This window comes from Durio zibethinus, chromosome 16 (genome assembly GCF_047325235.1).
Source record: "Durio zibethinus cultivar Kanyao isolate XHJ-2024 chromosome 16, ASM4732523v1, whole genome shotgun sequence".
In the NCBI taxonomy this organism is placed as follows: domain Eukaryota; kingdom Viridiplantae; phylum Streptophyta; class Magnoliopsida; order Malvales; family Malvaceae; genus Durio; species Durio zibethinus.
The window spans coordinates 5,868,433-5,885,957 of record NC_143177.1 but is presented as its reverse complement, the minus strand read 5'-3'; the positions used below and the strand labels follow the sequence as shown (position 1 = coordinate 5,885,957).

General features: G+C 29.3%; 1 protein-coding gene across 1 annotated transcript; it reads right to left on the bottom strand.

The window, feature by feature from the left end:
- Positions 1–15,042: 15,042 nt before the first annotated feature.
- LOC111298480 (zinc finger CCCH domain-containing protein 2) lies at positions 15,043–17,041 on the bottom strand. Its single transcript, XM_022893193.2, has one exon. It carries the CDS (start codon positions 16,788–16,790, stop codon positions 15,678–15,680), a length of 1,113 nt encoding a protein of 370 aa, XP_022748928.1. The 5' UTR covers positions 16,791–17,041; the 3' UTR covers positions 15,043–15,677.
- Between the last annotated feature and the right edge of the window lie 484 nt (positions 17,042–17,525).

The following is a 17,525-nucleotide window of genomic DNA, read 5'->3' as shown; positions in this document are numbered from 1 at the left end:
ATAAATATACTGATAAATAAAACAGTTGGGATAAAAATGAGAAAAAACACCCTCAGTTGGCCACTGGAAGGCTCTCCCTCCGGTTACAAACGAAAGTGCGGGCGAATAAAATTCCCAATCTTGCCGCACTAAAGGAGAGCCAGACGAATTGACAATGTGATTAGGATCAAAAAGGAACACTAACCGTGCCGCATTGACGCTTCAGTGGCTTACAAATGAGCCCTTATTGAATGACTATGTTTGTGAGTTTCACTTCGCCTTTCATTTACTTTCATTTTGATGGCATAGAGAGGGAAAGTAACACTTCCATTTCCTTTTCTCCTGTTTTTCCTCTTTTTTTTTTTCTTTTGTTTTCTTATAAACAGCGTATATTTGCAGCAGGTAAGGGTCCAGACCGTCCAGTTCTCTGTTCTAGCTTTGAAGTACTTTCAGTATACATACAGACCAAGCAAAATTAACACACTTCGGCAGGCCATTCTAACATTAAGTAATATAGAGCCACAACCAAGATTAATAGAAAGGAGTTTCTCCCTTGTCAATTACTCAACCAAAGAACAGAAACCAGTTGATTAACCTCTTCTATCAAATTCACCAAACTCTCTTAGAAGGTTATTCAGGTCAAGAACTATTAAAAATATTTTCAAAATTAGAGAATATGATTAAATAATAAATTTAATTAAAAAAATCAAAGTTAAGTTAATCAATTAATTTAATGCGAAGTATTAAAAAAGTTAAAGATATAATTCTAGATTTAATCATATAAAAAGATTATACAAGAAAGTAGTCAATTGCCAAGGGCACGAAGTCGACTACCTTAATCGTTCAGGAAGAGCATGTTGGTATTTGCCTTTCAAGTTGAGTAATTTTTTGATTAAAACATTATCATATTTATATAATATATTTATAGTTGACATCTTCTAAAGGTTTTGATTATTTATCACCGAGCTTATTTATATATATTTTATTATTGACACTTATATAATAAAGTTTTCAGAATATAAATAAAGTTTTACAAGAGAATTACAATGAAATTGTAATTATGATATTATCATTACATAAAAATTATATATTCCAAAATAGTTCCTAGTCAATGTTTGATCAATAAGAAGATATTAACAAAAACTTTTGAGATTAACACATAATTATGTTCTTACTTATGAAGCAAGCAATTGATCTCATGGGTTGAAGTTTGGGTAAACTTGAACTAACATATGCATACTTGTTACTAGAACAAGTTCACTAAACATGACTCGAGATAAGAATGCTATATGATAGTTCACATAGTGTCTCTTACTATATTCTTATGTGATAGTTGTATAAGTGATTCTTTAACTTGAAATTACTTATGATTATATATTCATATATAATGAATGTTATGCTTTGATTTTACTTTACTTATGATTCTAACCAAGAATACTCTAGTCGAGTATTATTGGGTATCACATGAGGCATATGAAGATCTATAAAGTAATCAAGATGGGATTCATCACCTTGTATGATTAAAAGAGTATCTCGATTAGTTTTGATTAAATTAACTTGAGAAATCTTTGGCCAAAGTGAATAAGAGTTTAAAATTATTCTAAAGTTTATTTGTGAATTAATGTCAAAGATAAGACTTGATATGGTTGAATAAGATTGAATAGACACTAAATCATACTCAATGTTTAAGCCGAGATACTAAATTATGAAAGGATATTAATTATACATTAAGACTATTCTCAGATAAGATATCAAGCTATTTTGAATTTCTTCAACAATTGGGTTCATAACAATGTAGCTAGCATTGATCATGATTTATAAATACAAGATTGGCTAATTGGAGAATTAGTGATGAACTCCAAAAGTTTGATTCATCTAAGTCGAATGTAAAAGCTTACAATGCTTATATTTATTGCTAACATGCTAAAGAATCTATTGGATCACACACAATATGATAATTGTGAAAGATTAAAATTGTAACAAATTAAGTTGGACTTAATTTGGTTTGCATTAGACCTAAAGATAAAAGAAATAAAATAAGAGACATAATATCTATTTGTTATATGTATTCGGCTAGCATAAGGATTAATGTGGAATTATACAACTTATGTACAAACCTAGTTTGAATGAATACTCCTTTATAAAAAGAACATAAGCCGCCCCTCTTGTAGCAAGAAATATGACATATTAGATGCAAAATAAACTAAGAGCAACTTAAAGTAAAAACTTGAGAGGAAAACAAGAGGCTTTTGAAAACACTTACTAGCTAAAGTATGGCTTGTGTTATTCCTATCCTTAGAAAAGGCTCGTTCACAAAAGTTCGTGTGGATCACCATTCTAGGCTGCATGTTTGGATAGCTTTGTGGCTTCCAAAAGAATTTGGGTGATCAATAGCTGGAAGCATAGAAAAGTCAGCATAGAGGTACATTCCCCTTAGTCGAACCATACTTATATAATCTTGTTGATTGATCTTGTTTTCATAAAATTAAAAAATTTTAAAATTCTGCTGTTATAACTCTGATTGATGATGTATAACTCCCTTTAAGTGGTATCAAAGCCTTATTGATATAGATTATAAAACTTGGAAACTTGTTTGGGTATTCATGATATCAAAACTATTTTGATTGCAATATGTTACTGTGATGTAGAGGCTAGAAATTGATTTTTTCTGTATTTTTTTAATGGATTCTTTTAGAATATCAAAACGTGATGTCTTAGGAAGATTAGGTATAAATTTTATGATTTTTGGACATTGTTTGCATGCTCTATGAATTTTTTGTTTGCAATCTGTCTACAAATAGGAAAATTCTACTATAGTGATATTATGACAATTGTTTCTCAACGTAGGGCTATTATCTAGATATGAAATTTTAACACATGAAAATAGACATATTGATGATCATTGTGTAAAATTTTGAAAATTTTTGGAGTTGATTTGGTCATTCAAAAGTTGATGACAAACTCAGCCCAGAAATCTGTTAGTGGTGGTTGGGCATGTATAATACGCATAGGATGCATAAAAACTCTAATATGATTATGGTAATTGATTTTCTTAATGTTGTTGGTATTTTTAAAAGTTAAAGGCTTTAAAAAACTTCTTCACTAAAGTTTTAATGAAAACCAACTTGCTAATCAATATTGACAATCTTAAAAAACTTGTTCACTAAGATTTCAAGATTTGCTTTCTTAATCACCAAGAATAGTGGATTGTTTTTGTAAAAGTCAAGTAATTGTTATTTGTGATTAAAGAATCATGACCAGAGACATAATAAAGCATGGGAAGGAGTTTAAAACTACTGAATGATGGCCTAGTAGGGGCGGCATAGTAGCCAAAGGCTAAGACTATCAAGTTTCCATCTATGTTATCCAAGCTGCACACTACTTTCGTATTTTGAATAAGATTCAGCCAAGCCCTAGTCTGAGATTGATTCCTGTTAAATTTGGATTCCTAAATAGTTTGGATTTGAAAAATTAGATTTTACATAAAAATCCAAATTGAATTGGATTTTTTAAATTGTTTGGAACTTCTAATTAATAAGAAACTACTTTATTACGACACTTAGTTGGACTAGCAAATTTCCAATGCATGTAATTTGGCTTGATTTTAATTAATTGGGATTCCTAAATTGTTTAGAATTATGATAACCATATTACATTAAAATCCAAGTAAAATTATGATTCCTTAATTGATTTAGGAAATTATAATTGCAAATTACAAATTTCCAAGACATAAGTTATACATATTTGGCCACCTAACTAAACATGTTTATGCCTTGCATCACATTGAGTTGAATTAATGATTGATATGTGATATTAATACTGATTCAAAGAATAGATGTGTAAGATTATGAATGTGAACTGAACATGATGATTTTTGTAGTACACATATTAGTTATGAGATAAATACCATGTATGCTATGTTGGTTTGTTATTATAAATTCTAGAATTTAAGTGTGATAAATGCCATGTATAATTATGAGATGCATGATAAGATTACATGTATTGGATATGTGATAAATTTTTATGCATGCTATATTAGAACTATGATGAATAAAAAATCCTCATGAAAATATTAAGTCTTGATGCCTTCCATTAACATAAACAACAAAACTTTTTACTGGTGAGGTTTGTTGAGACTATACTCAAGGCATTCATTATTCAAAATAAGATTATGTTACGGTTGATGGGTCTTATTTACCTAACATTATCTTATCTGGATGCGCAAAACTTGATCGTATCATGTTAGGGGCAATGATTGGGCAAATCACACAAAATGTGATTAGATAAGGAGTTATCACCTAATTGATCTAGAAGTCAAATGAGATGTGATTGATGATCAAGTTATCTACTTAATTTACTTATCCTAGCTTGTTAGTCTAAACTCAAGGTTATGATAAACTAAATATGATCCTAACCCACTAGAAAAATATGATTTTTTCAAATTAATAGTGAGGGCTATTAATTTGATTAAAATAGTGGAAGCAACCAATATATAAATTTGGACCTTATCTATATTGATATTGAACAATATGATTGATAATTATTCATATTTTATAGGTTTCAAAAGATGAGTAGTAACTTACAATTTTGTAGCATACTTGATGCTAAGAAGCTCATAGGGCTTAACTTCAATGATTGGTACTGCAATTTAGAACTTGTTCTAAGGTAAGAGAAAATGTTTTATGTTCTTGATAGGCTGGTTCCATCAAAAACAAAAGCTAGTATTGATGATGTAATGTGACAGGTTTATGAAACCCATGAGAACCATGCTAATCAAATCGCAGGTATCATAATGGCTAGCATGATTTGCGAGTTGCAAAGGCAATATGAAAAATGGATGCTCCCACAATCATTATGTACCTTAGAGAATTATTTAATAAACAAGGACAAACTAAAAAGTTTGAGACATTTAAGGAATTTTTTAAACAGTGATGTCTGAGAGCACCTCAGTTAAAATGCATTGTTTCAAAATGATTAATTGGATTGATAAACTTGGACAATTAAGGATTGTGATGGATCATAAGTTAAATATTGTTGACTTGATCTTATTATCTTTTCCTAATAACTTTTCACAAATTTTAATGAACTTCAATATGCATTAAATGAAAATGTCATTACCATAATTGATGAGTATGCTAAACACTATTGAGAAATCCATAAAGAATCAAAAGCCTAAGGCTCTTCTAATTTATTTATCTAAGGTTAATAAGAAGCCAGCTAAGAAGAAGAAAAATAAAAAGGTTGATAAAAAAGGGATGCAAACAAGGCTATCAAGCCTAATGGTAACATCAATAAGGATAAAGGTGCTTATCACCATTGTGGGAAAAAAGGTCATTAGAAGAGGAATTATAAGGTTTACTTGGTAAGCTTAAAAGATAAGAAGTCTAAAAAGACTTTTACTTTAGGTATGTTTATAATTGAGATTAATTTATCTCTTATTGACACATCTCTTTAGGTATTGATACTTAATGTGATTCTCACTTATTTAATGATATACAAAGACTAAAGAGAGTAGATGCTTAAAAAAGGGAGAGGTGTCCTTGCAAATTGAAAATGGTGTAAGTGTTGTTACTTATACTGTAGGGACTTATATTTACTTTTACCTCATGGTTTAATTTTAAAACTAAAAAACTATTACTATGTTTTAGTCATAACTCAAAACACCATTTTATTTTCTTATTTAAGTATGAATGATGTATTTTAATTTAATTTTAAAGGTAATTATTGTTTATTATTTTTAAATGATGTGTTTTATGGCATGTGAATATATGATAATGATTTGTATGTTATGATGTTCTCAATATAAATTTCAAGAAAGCTAAACTAGATAAACCGAATCAATCTTATGGCATTATAAGCTTGATCACATAAATTAAATAAGAATCATAAAGTTACATAAATAATGATTCTTTAATCCTTTTGATTATGAATCTTATGAAAATTGTGAATCATATTTATTTGAAAAGATGACTAAATCACTTTTTAGAGAAAAAAAAAAGAGCTGATGTGGTTCTTAGACTAATACATTGAGACGTATGTAGTCCAATGAATACAAATGCTAAAAGAGGATATTTTTTTTTCATTATATTTATGAATGATCTTACAAGATATGGTTATGTGTATTTAATGAAACACAAGTCTAAATTTTTTGAAAAGTTCAAAGAATTTAGAATAGAGTTTAAAAAAAAAATGGGTAAAAGTATCATGACACTTAAATCTGATTAAAGTGGTGAATACTTTAGTCATGAATTCAAGGTTATCCAAAAAATAATGGTATTATCTCACAATAGATCCATATGGAACACCACAACACAATAAAGTTTTCAAAAGAAAAAATAAAACCTTGTTAGACATGGTTCGATCCATGATGAACAATTCAAATCATCTTTTATCTTTTTGGGGTTATACACTTAAAATAACCATTCATCTTTTTAATATAGTTTTATCAATATTTGTTGACAAGAGACTATATGAAATGTTGAAAGATAAGAGGCCTAACTTGTCACACATAAGGATTTAGGAATGTGATAGTTATGTAAAGCATGCATAAGCCGACAAGCTTGGAGCTATATTAGTTAAGTGTAAATTTATAGGATATCCAAAAAAAACTATAGGATATTATTTCTACAATTCTATGAAACAAAAGGTGCTTGTTTCTAGACATGCTATCTTCTCGAAAAAAGAGTTTGTCCTTAAAAAGAATAATGGGAATAAAGTAAAATTTAAAAAAGTTCAAGAAACATAAATTGACACTGGGATGGAAGGTAAGCTAATGGTTAATGCATCAAATACGTAATCGAAAACTCAAAGTACACAAAAACTTCATAGGTCAAGTAAGACTTGCCAAGTTTATAAAAGATATTACTTTTTCATGGATAAAGATGAGTTGAGTATAGATAATGATCCTATTACCTATCAGAAAGCAATGTTGGACATTGATTCTGAAAAATGACATGAGGTTATGAAATCCAAAATGGAATCCATGTATGCAAGCCAAGTATGAACTTTGGTGAAACCACCCGAAAGGGTAAAACCCATAGGGTGCAAGTGGGTTTTTAAGAAAAAAACCAACATAGAAAGCAATGTGCAAATGTACAAAGTCAAGCTAGTTGCAAAAGGATATAATCAAAAACAATGAGTTGATTTTAATGAAACCTTTTCACTAGTAGCCATGTTAAAATCCATTAGGATTTTGCTTGCTGTTGCCGTATACCATGACTTTGAAATATAGCAAATGGATGTCAAAACGGCATTCCTTAATGGAACTTGCAATTGGATGTGTACACGACACAACCTAAGGGTTTAAATCCAAAGATAATGCCAACATGGTGTGTAAGCTTCAAAGGTCAACTTATGAACTTAAACAAGTATTAAAGAGTTAGAATATACATTTTGATTAAGTAATTAAAGAATTCGAATTCATAAAAATGTAGATGAACCTTATGTATAAAAGAAGATTAGTAGAATGAAAACTTTTAGATCATAATTTTATATTATTTAAGGATTTTTGGTGCTTTAAAATCATAAAAATGAAGAAATGATCATATTTCTCCAAGAAAATTGCATAAAAACCAAAAACTTTCTAATAAAGGGTAAAATGATCTTTTCATTTGGTTCTAGTAGCATTAAAAGTATAATCTTTGGCTATGAATATTCTTAACTATGGGTTGATCTTGAAGGGCTGGATCAAATGGTGAAAGTTGACTTTGTAAAGAAAACAAGGGAAAAATTATAGATATTAGATGAAAAATCAATCTAAAGATTGCATGAATTTTGCATGGCTTATAAATTCATTCTTAGGGGTTGGAAGGAGGAGGATTTGTTGGAAGAGGCAACAACTGGGGACGTGAAACACAATAAAGAAAAAAAAAATAAAGACTTTTTTGGTGAGCATGGATGAGGTATAATTCTTTAACCTTTTTCTTTGCATTTCCATAAGCTTTCCACAACATTTACCACGTTTTTCATAGCATTTAGCCTTTGATTTTTTTTTTTTTTGAGAAATTTATAGTTTTTCATCTCTTTTAATCCAAACTTGGATTAAGATTTCATCTAACTAAAAAATAGTTTAGATTGAAACCAAAAGGATTAAGCAATAAAAAAAAATCCACCATTGTTTGCCATTGGGAGGTTTGACCAAGATCCCATTCTCCATGATCGAACTTTCTTTTGGCCTTTCTTGGTTGTTTTCTTGCTTCTAATAATGTTTATGAATTATATGAATGATATTTCATATGTTTAACATATAAATGTTAGTTAGTTTAATGGTTTGTATGTGTTGTTCAGCTATATATGTTTGGTTCTATGGTTTTCTTACTATTTAGTTCATTACATGCTTGATAAAATTTCTCTCATGATATAAATGCCTTTATATGATGATTTTATATATGATTTATGCATGTTTTGATCAAATAAAAGGATGTATGATCAAGGATTTGCCATGGAGGCATTCGGCCAAGCTATTCTCATGCTTGGCAGAACCTCTTAGCTTGCTTGGGTGGTTAAATGTTGGTTACTTCATCTTGGTTAGCTTGTGTTCTTGCTATGTTCTTTAAGTTTTTTATGTGTTTGATCAATTTTTCAAGAAATTAAAATGATATATTAGTAAACTTTTTTATGGTTTTATGATTATTTGCATGAATTTTTAAAAAATGTTGGAACACGTATTTAAAATTTTTTTTTAAACTCTTGATTTTGATCCATTTTTACCTCATTGTTACATGCATGTTAAGTTTGTAATATATTTGTAAATATGCCTTAGTTTGTAATATATTTATTTTCATGCATGTTTCATGCATAAAAATTTACATTTTCATTAATGGCATTTTGGTAATTTTTGTCACATTGCATCCATGCATCAATATTTACATTTTTACCCATGTCATTCTTGTTATTTATTTTTTGTCACATGTATTTCTCATAAAATCCCAACTCTAAATTTTAGACTACCATTCAAACCTTAAACCCTAAACATCATCTAAACTAAAGCTTCAAGCCTTAAACCCTAAACTGAAATTTGAAACCCTAACCTAAACCCTAAAACTATTCTAAACCCTAAAAACCCAAACCAATTTCCTAAACCCTAAAATCAAACTTTGGCCTCATTCATGCATTTGCATTTCATTTTACTTTATTGTTACATGCATTTTTAAATTACATGCATTCATATCTTCTCACTCATGTTTAACCATCATGTATTTATCATACTATTATTATGTTCATGCATATCATGCACATGATTTTCAAAAATGAGTTTTCATAAGAAAAATGTTATAAAAAAATAAGATGACATATTAAATAAATATAGTCTTTAAGATCTGGCCTAAATATAAATGTTATCTCGATTTTGTGGGGCAAGTTGAAAATTCCTAAATTAGAGATATTTTTGAAGCTTTATCTAAATATAAGAAAGTAGAAAATGTGTGTTAATCTTAGGATTTTTCATCTTAATCCAAAAATAAATTGTTTTGCTTTCTTAAAAAAAAAACTAAAAATGATTTGCTTTAAAAAAATTTTTAATTTTTGAAATAAATAAATGAAAAGAAAGGAATTAATTTTTAAACATTAGAAAATGACCATTTTTACCAAAATTAAAGGATAACATGCAATCAATTGGTACTATCTTCGACGGACACTATAGAAGTGCTAATTCTTCCCTACGCGTAATCGACTTCCAAACTTAACTTTGTTTTCGTAGACCATAAAAATATATATTTTTTTTATAAAACTTTAAATCTATTTTAAATGTTTTATCAAAAAGAAAATATTTTCAGGTGGCCAATCACACCCTAAAAAAGATTAGTGGCGACTCTTTGTTTTAGTTTTTATTTAAAATGCTTTTTAGCCTCGTTTTTTCCATTCCCCATGTTCGATGATCGGGTTCTCGGACCCATGCATCGCAACAAGTAAGATTGAAAGTTTTATGTGTAGTATTAGTGCATGATTAATCGCATAGATTAGTTGATTTAAAGATCTAAGATCCATCATTCAATTTGACTAACTTAACAATATTTTATCACTAAGGTAAATATTTTGAAATCATGTTATATAATATCTTTATTTATGCTTAAGATTTTTAGAAGTACCAAAACTTAGCCCCATTCTGAAAATAGGTGGAGAATGTTAGAAAACATTTCCAAAATATGAAAATATGATTAAGTAATAAACTTAATCAGAGAGAAATCAAAGTTAAGTTAATAAATTAACTTAAGTTAAAGTCTTGAAAAGGTCAACGATATGATTCTAGACTTAAAAAAGAATTGTATAAGAAAACTATACATGAGAGCAGTCGACTGCCATGCTTAGAACAGTTGACTACTTTAATCATCTGGGAGGAATAACCAATTGTCAAAGGCATGAAATTGACTACTTTGTTAAAGCAAAGCTAAACTTAGGTTCTATATAAATAGTAGTCGACTGCTAGTCTAGAGTAATCGACTGGTATGTCTGGATAAAGTGCAAAATCTATTCTAATTTTGGAATCGATTGGCATTGGGTGATATCTTTTGGGATTGATCTATACTATAAGCAATCAATTGCTATCAAAGAGGAATCGACTATCCAATAGGAGACCAAATGTAGAAATCTTTCTATTTGAAAGGAGTCGACTTCTATATCGACTACTTACATGTTGAATGCATTCTAAATGAAGCAAGGAGTCAAATTCTCCATGGATGAGTCAATTGCCCTAGTTCTGAAAGCATTTTGGAAATTGAAAATACAAAGAGGTAGTCGATTGCCTTTTTGGGGCAATCGACTACTTTATATGAAAAGTTACAATTTTCAAAAAAGTAAAAAATAGTTTTTCTTTGAATGAAAAGTTTGATTATTCAAATTAATAAATATATCTGTAATCTTTCAAGAAGGCATTTATAAATAAAAGAAAGTGATCTTTGATTGAAACAACACAATCAAAGAGTCACAACTTTAGGATTCAATTTTTATAAATAGAGATTGATGTGAGTTCATTAGATTATCCAATTTAATTTTGAATTACTTTCTTTTTTCTCTCATTTCTTTCTCAAAAAAAGGCAAGTTGGTTTAGCATTGTTTGCTGTAGAAAACCTTGCAAAGATAATGTATTTTTGCTCCTACTAAGGTGTTTTTAGTGGTTTATTATACTAGTGCAAAGTATAAACAAATAAGGTTTCATTGTATTTTAGAAGAGTTTTGGTTCATCCATTTACATATTATAACTAGTTGGGACAAAATAATCCTTAAGTAGTATTTATAGCAAGTCTTGAACCCATTTTATTTGTGATTGAAAGTCCATAATTACTAAACTCCAACTGTTTAACAAAAAGACCACAAAAAGTTCACAGATTCACAAAATAATCAAGTATCAAGTTGTATCTTATAACCTTGTAATCCATATTATTTTTCTAACAGGAACTCCATTTGATTTCTTTCGGTCGCAGTCTAAATTGTCTTCAATCTACATGTCTTAGCATTCATGACAAAACCAGAGGTGGGACGACTTGGAAAGTTGGTCAAGTCAATTAACATTAATGAAATTATGCCAATTGAGCCCGAGATAAAAATTTTCCTTTTTTTTTTTATGTTAAATCTTTTTTACAAGTTTCAATTTTCAATAAGATTTATATCATGGGTAGATAATTTTACTCTAGATTTTAAGTTAGGGACGTCAACGATAAGAGTATAGCATTTTTCTATTTGCATTCTTGTTTTTTACAAAATTTTTATACTTGCTTTAATTTTGATACAAATTTATACTTGTTTTTATTGTCATAAAAAATTAATATGTATGAAAAATTCGTATATCCATGATTTTTTTAAAAATTAAAAATAAATATTAAAATATTCAATATTTATTACAATAAATAAAAACTAAAACAATTTACACACATTAAAACAATTACAATGCACACATTAAAACAAATTTAAATATTTTATATTGAGAAAGGATCAACTTAAACTAAAGTAAAATCTTTTAGTTTTATATATTTTTTTTAATCTTCGATTTCAATAAACTTAAAAGGATGAGATTAAATAACTTTTTCACTTTTTAACTTATTTCACTCATCCCTTAAAATTATTAAAATCAATGATTAAAAAAAATGTAAAACTAAAAAGTTTTACGCTAATGTAATCCTGGATATGAAACATTCAAAGAATAAACTTTTTTTTTTTTTACTTTTATCACTCATTTCTTGCAACTATTGAAATTAATAGTTAGAAAAGTGTAAAATTAAAAAACTTTACACTAATATAAATTGATCCTTTTTTTATATCCATATATATTTATTAAATATATATCGATTACTGATATGAAATAAATATTATATTATTCATACTTGTTTTCATATTTAATGAGTATTTTAAGATCATAAATATTTTTATTTTTATCTCAAATTTTGATACTCATATCCATCATTGTTAAAGGAAAAAAAATTGAATTCTCTTAAAAAAACTGTTGTTACTTGTGACTCAAACAAATTCAACCGGACTTACATAAGTAATAAGTTTCTTTTTCTTTCCTATAATTCCATCTTATCTAATATAATATAATTAATAGATAAACCAAAAAAAAAATTTTTTAAAAAAATGAAACGTTGAAACCAAATAGGTTATATTGTAATTGTAAGAGTTCAGAGATAATACGTTGTCAAAAAAATTAAGAAAACTAAGATACCATACCACAACTTGTCTTACCGACTAAAGCTGCCTACTAATGCACGTAACCCTAAATTCCAACGAACCAAAGAGGGGAAAAAAATGAACAGCAAGTGATATCTTATCAATTTCAATTGGGTTACATATATTTTCTATTTTACTAGTATGTCAGGCAATGAGACTAAGTACATAAGAACTAGTATATGTTGATTTAAAATATATATATATATATATATATATTGCTCTCATGGCAATGGAAATGTTAATAGGTAAAGAATGAAGCGAGTGAAATATATTTTATTTTTATTATTGAATTTTTATATTATATTTATTTTTATATTCATATTTAATGAATATTTTAAAATTTTCTCTATTCTTATTCTCACGAGTATTTAATAAGTATGAATAATTCGCACATCCATAATTTTTTTAAAAAATAAATATTTATATTTATATTTTTTATTTATATTTTTTATATTTATATAATTTTTTATAAATATATTAATATATATTTTAAATAAAAATATATAAATTTTAATTAATCTAAAATAATAATTTATATTATTTAATAAAAAATTATTTACTAAATATATATAAATATATATGTAAAAAAATGAGTACGGGTACAAAATAAATGTTATATTATTCATCCATATTTCTGCATTTAATAAAAAATTTAAAATTATCTCATTTTTATTTTTATCTTTAAAATATAATACTAATTTTCATTTGAATAGAAAATCAAAATTTTCATTAGTTATAAATAAATTTGACCTCTCTAGCCGATGCCATGCCGATACAGAATTATGTTGCATTGTATTTGCGTACATGGGCCATCTATTTCATGGTGGCGGGGCGACGATACAGACGGTGCAAAAAGGAAAGCATGGGCCTTTGGTCCCATGAATGACACTCAATTTCACAAATAATAAATGAAATGCCCCCCAAAAAGAAACGGTGAGGGCAGGTGGGGGACCCCAGGCAGAGGCCCCAGCTAAAGTCAGTGAATGATGGGCTGCTCACGTACTCCCTCACCCCCACACCATTCTTGCGAGCCTTGGACAATCTCCACCTAACCCTGCACTGCCAACAACCGATTAAAAGAATCATTCACTCCAAGCACATCCTTATGGGTCATTTCCTCAGCACCACAGCTGTCTTTCAGATACTGCTAGTCCTAGGAACCAAACGTTATGCTGTGATACATCAGCTACATTTAGAACAAGACTCCTTGTCTCTTCAAGTTCAATGATTGTCTTCTTTCATGTGCGTAAGTAAAATATAACTACCATTTTTTTCTCAAGGACCAAGGTGATGGAGTCAAATTTCTTCTTTCCTTCAACTCTCATTTTTTACTAAATTATTTAAGTAAAAGAAATTAAACATCTTATATATAAAGAATTAACTTATACCAATATAATATTAATAAATTTTATATTTTTTAATAATTAATCTCAATAAATCTAAAATATGAGAGAAACAAATTAAAAAAATTTTAATCTCATATATATATATATATATATATATATGAAAAGAGATCCACTTATATTAACATAAGTTTAATTTTTATATTTTTTTGAACTCTTGGGTCAAAATTAAATTTATGATTTATTTTAATCAAAAAGATACTTTTAAATTTAATAATTTTGATCTAAGAATTAAAAAAAAATAAAAACTATAGTAATATAAGCGGAATTTTATTTATATTATATTATATATATATTAATAATAGTGTACTGTGATTTACAAGTTGTACACAATAAAGGATTGGATATCACTTCTCATATAATGTTATGAAGAAAAACTTTAATGCATTAAAAGGGTTTGGAAACAAAATTTGAAGTTAAACTACTGAAATGGTTCAACTATCTTTTTACAAGACTGAAATTCAATTCCAAAACTTACATTTTTTGTTCTCTTAATTTCTTAAGCTCCTTGAAAAAAAAAAAAAAAAAAAAAAAAACATTGCAAACTGTCAAATCTTAAATAATTATTGGCCAAAAAATATCCTAAAATAATTAAATGAATGTTTGCTCTCTTTCCTCACTGAAAATCCCTTTTCTACCACCTCCAAACCCAAATGTTACATTTTTTTCTCAAAAAAAAAAAAAAATAAATAAATAAAAAAGAATACCACACCTGTAATCATGAGAAAAATAACACACATTCATCCCTCCTAGCCTGGCCCCATTCCAACCAAAATGATCAATATTCTATAGGCAGATAATATTTAAAACACTTTTGTTTTTTTATTTTTGATTTAGAGAAGAAAATTTTGAACCATATTTTTTTTAATAGCTTTCTGTTTTTATTTACAAATTGAATATCAATTATTGAATATAATGAATTATTAATGATCATGATTGTCCATTTAATGAATTAATAGATGCATGTTCTTTTTATATAGTTTAAAGACTATAATCGCTTCGATTGAGACGACACTTGCTTGCGATATCGTATGTCTATTTATATATTATACAAAGCAAAATTTTCCATTCAAAGTTAGAAGACTATGATGCCAGGCAGCAGCTAAAAAACTAGCGAAACATCCAGAATCAACCACATAATATCTGGCAGATTAAACGAATCCCTCATCTCTCCGGATGATCTAATCGGCTTCGCCACCTCACCTCATGCATGTTTGTCACGTAAGCTGTGATCACATCCCGAATAACTTCTTCTTTAAGCCTGATTGTTTTTCCCAAAATCTCGTTATTGCGATTAGGTTAACCACGTACGTCACATGCAACAATATAAACTACTATTACTATTCCATACTTGGGGAGAAATAAAATTTTGAATTCATCAATAATTCAAAAGTTGAGTACGCAAAAGAAGATCAGATCAAATCACTTCAAAAAACACCAAAAAAAAAAAAAAAAACTCAAACAAACTTAGCAATCTGAATTTAAAGGACTATCAGGAGCTTGAAGCAATACTGATCACATCGGCAATATTAACCGAACCACACACTTTGGATATGAGAGATAGATATGTGCGGCTGATGCATGACTGTATTTACACATGCAATTCTCCTTTCATTGTCGTCATCATCATCCTCCTCTCTACATCAACAGCTCATTGACCCACTCAAGATCGGGATCAGGATCACAAGCGACGCCATTTTCATTGATCTTCTCATCAACACCAAATCCTGTGGACGTTGCACCAAAATATTCCCCAGATCCAGAAGGGCTTGGCCTGGAAGGAGATAGAACAAACTGCTGCTGATCTTCCCCATTGAGGGAAACATCAAGCCAGGGAATGTTTGCAGCACTGAAGTTGTTCCCGCCTGCCATAGGTGAAGGGACTTCACAGAAATTCATGTTATCCAAAGAACACATCAGGTCGTTAAGAACGTTCTTGTAACTCATCATTTCCATTCCAAACTTACTCAAACGATCACTGCACCTGGAAATTGGTGAAAACCCACCCAAAGATCTCCGCTGCTTCATAGGAGACAAAGGCGGTGACAAAGATGGTGACCTTGATAAATGAGACAAACCCAACAGAGTACTCGTAGGAGACGAGGTGACAGAGTGGCAGAACAAGCAACAATGGTTATTCTTGTTCATTGGGGAAGAGCGGCAAGAACCTGAATTCTTGTACTCTGGAGATGCCTCAGGCAAGAGACGAAGCTCACGAGAAGAATGAGCGAAAAAACAAACCTTCCGCTTGCAGTTTTTGCCATCCTTGCAAGCTTCAGTTCTATAGCGGGTAGGGTGCAGCCAGCACTCGAATACCCCATGAGCGAAGTCACAGTCATCCCCACGAAGGCAGCCACCACCACGGCGGAAGTCAGAGCAGACGGTGGAGGAGTAGCGGTAGCGGCGAGGGTCACGGCGGCGGGCCTTCTCGCCAGGATGAGCAAAAGGACAGTCTGTCCAATCGTGGCTCCTACTCCAGCTGCAACTTTTCACCTTGAATTCATACATGCGAAAATGGTCAGTAGCATAGGGATCAGCGTCATTGTCTTCATCTTCATGGTTATTCCTGTTGGAAGGGAGATATTTGTGAAGGCTAGTTTCGTAGGGAAGTTGCATGGTGTTGTTCCCTTGGATGTGATTGTGAGAAAGGAGGAGTTTCCTTGGAGGAATTTCAATGTCTTTGAAGGGCACTTTTTTGGAGAGTTGGTGAGAGGGCTGAAAGTTGTGTTGCTCAGTACAAGCAGTGCTCATCTTTTATTTGGGGGATGGCTAATGGACTAATAGTTTGTTAGAATTAAGAGGAAAAGAAATGAATGTTTTTAGCTGCTGAGGGATGGATGGAAAGAGCATGAATGAAGTGACCATATGGGGACAAAGAGTTTGGGATGGGGGGCTTAGATATATAGGATCAGGGGGTGGTGTAAAGGGAGAGGGAGGCGTGGGTGGCAAGGATGGATGGAGGTAATGTTGATAGTTTAGAATGTGGTGCATCTTATATTGGATAGAAAGATTTAATTATTAATGAATAAATTTATTTTTTTCTATTAGTTTTATTTATATTTTAAATAATTATGTTTGAATAAAAATAATTATTATAAAACAAATGGTCGTAACTATTTAAATGCAAATAAATCATTATTCATAAAGGTCATGATTATATAAAATGTCATAACTATTTTTATTTATGTTCATTCATTATAAATAAATCTTTCATAACTATTTTCATTGCTTTTAATTATAGAGTTTGAGGCTTTATTATATCTTAGAGGCATAATTGCCTTTACAAAAGTGTTTTTCATACTTCAAAGCTAAAATTATTTTATATTATTTTTCTTTTCTTATTTAATTTTTTAACAATTTAAAGATAATTATAAAAAATTTATATTTCGCACAATGAAGATATAAGGAAAAGAAATTGGCATGATTTGGAGATTAATATTAAAGGAAGCTCAAGGTGTCAAAGGATTAATATTTTCATAAACCAAA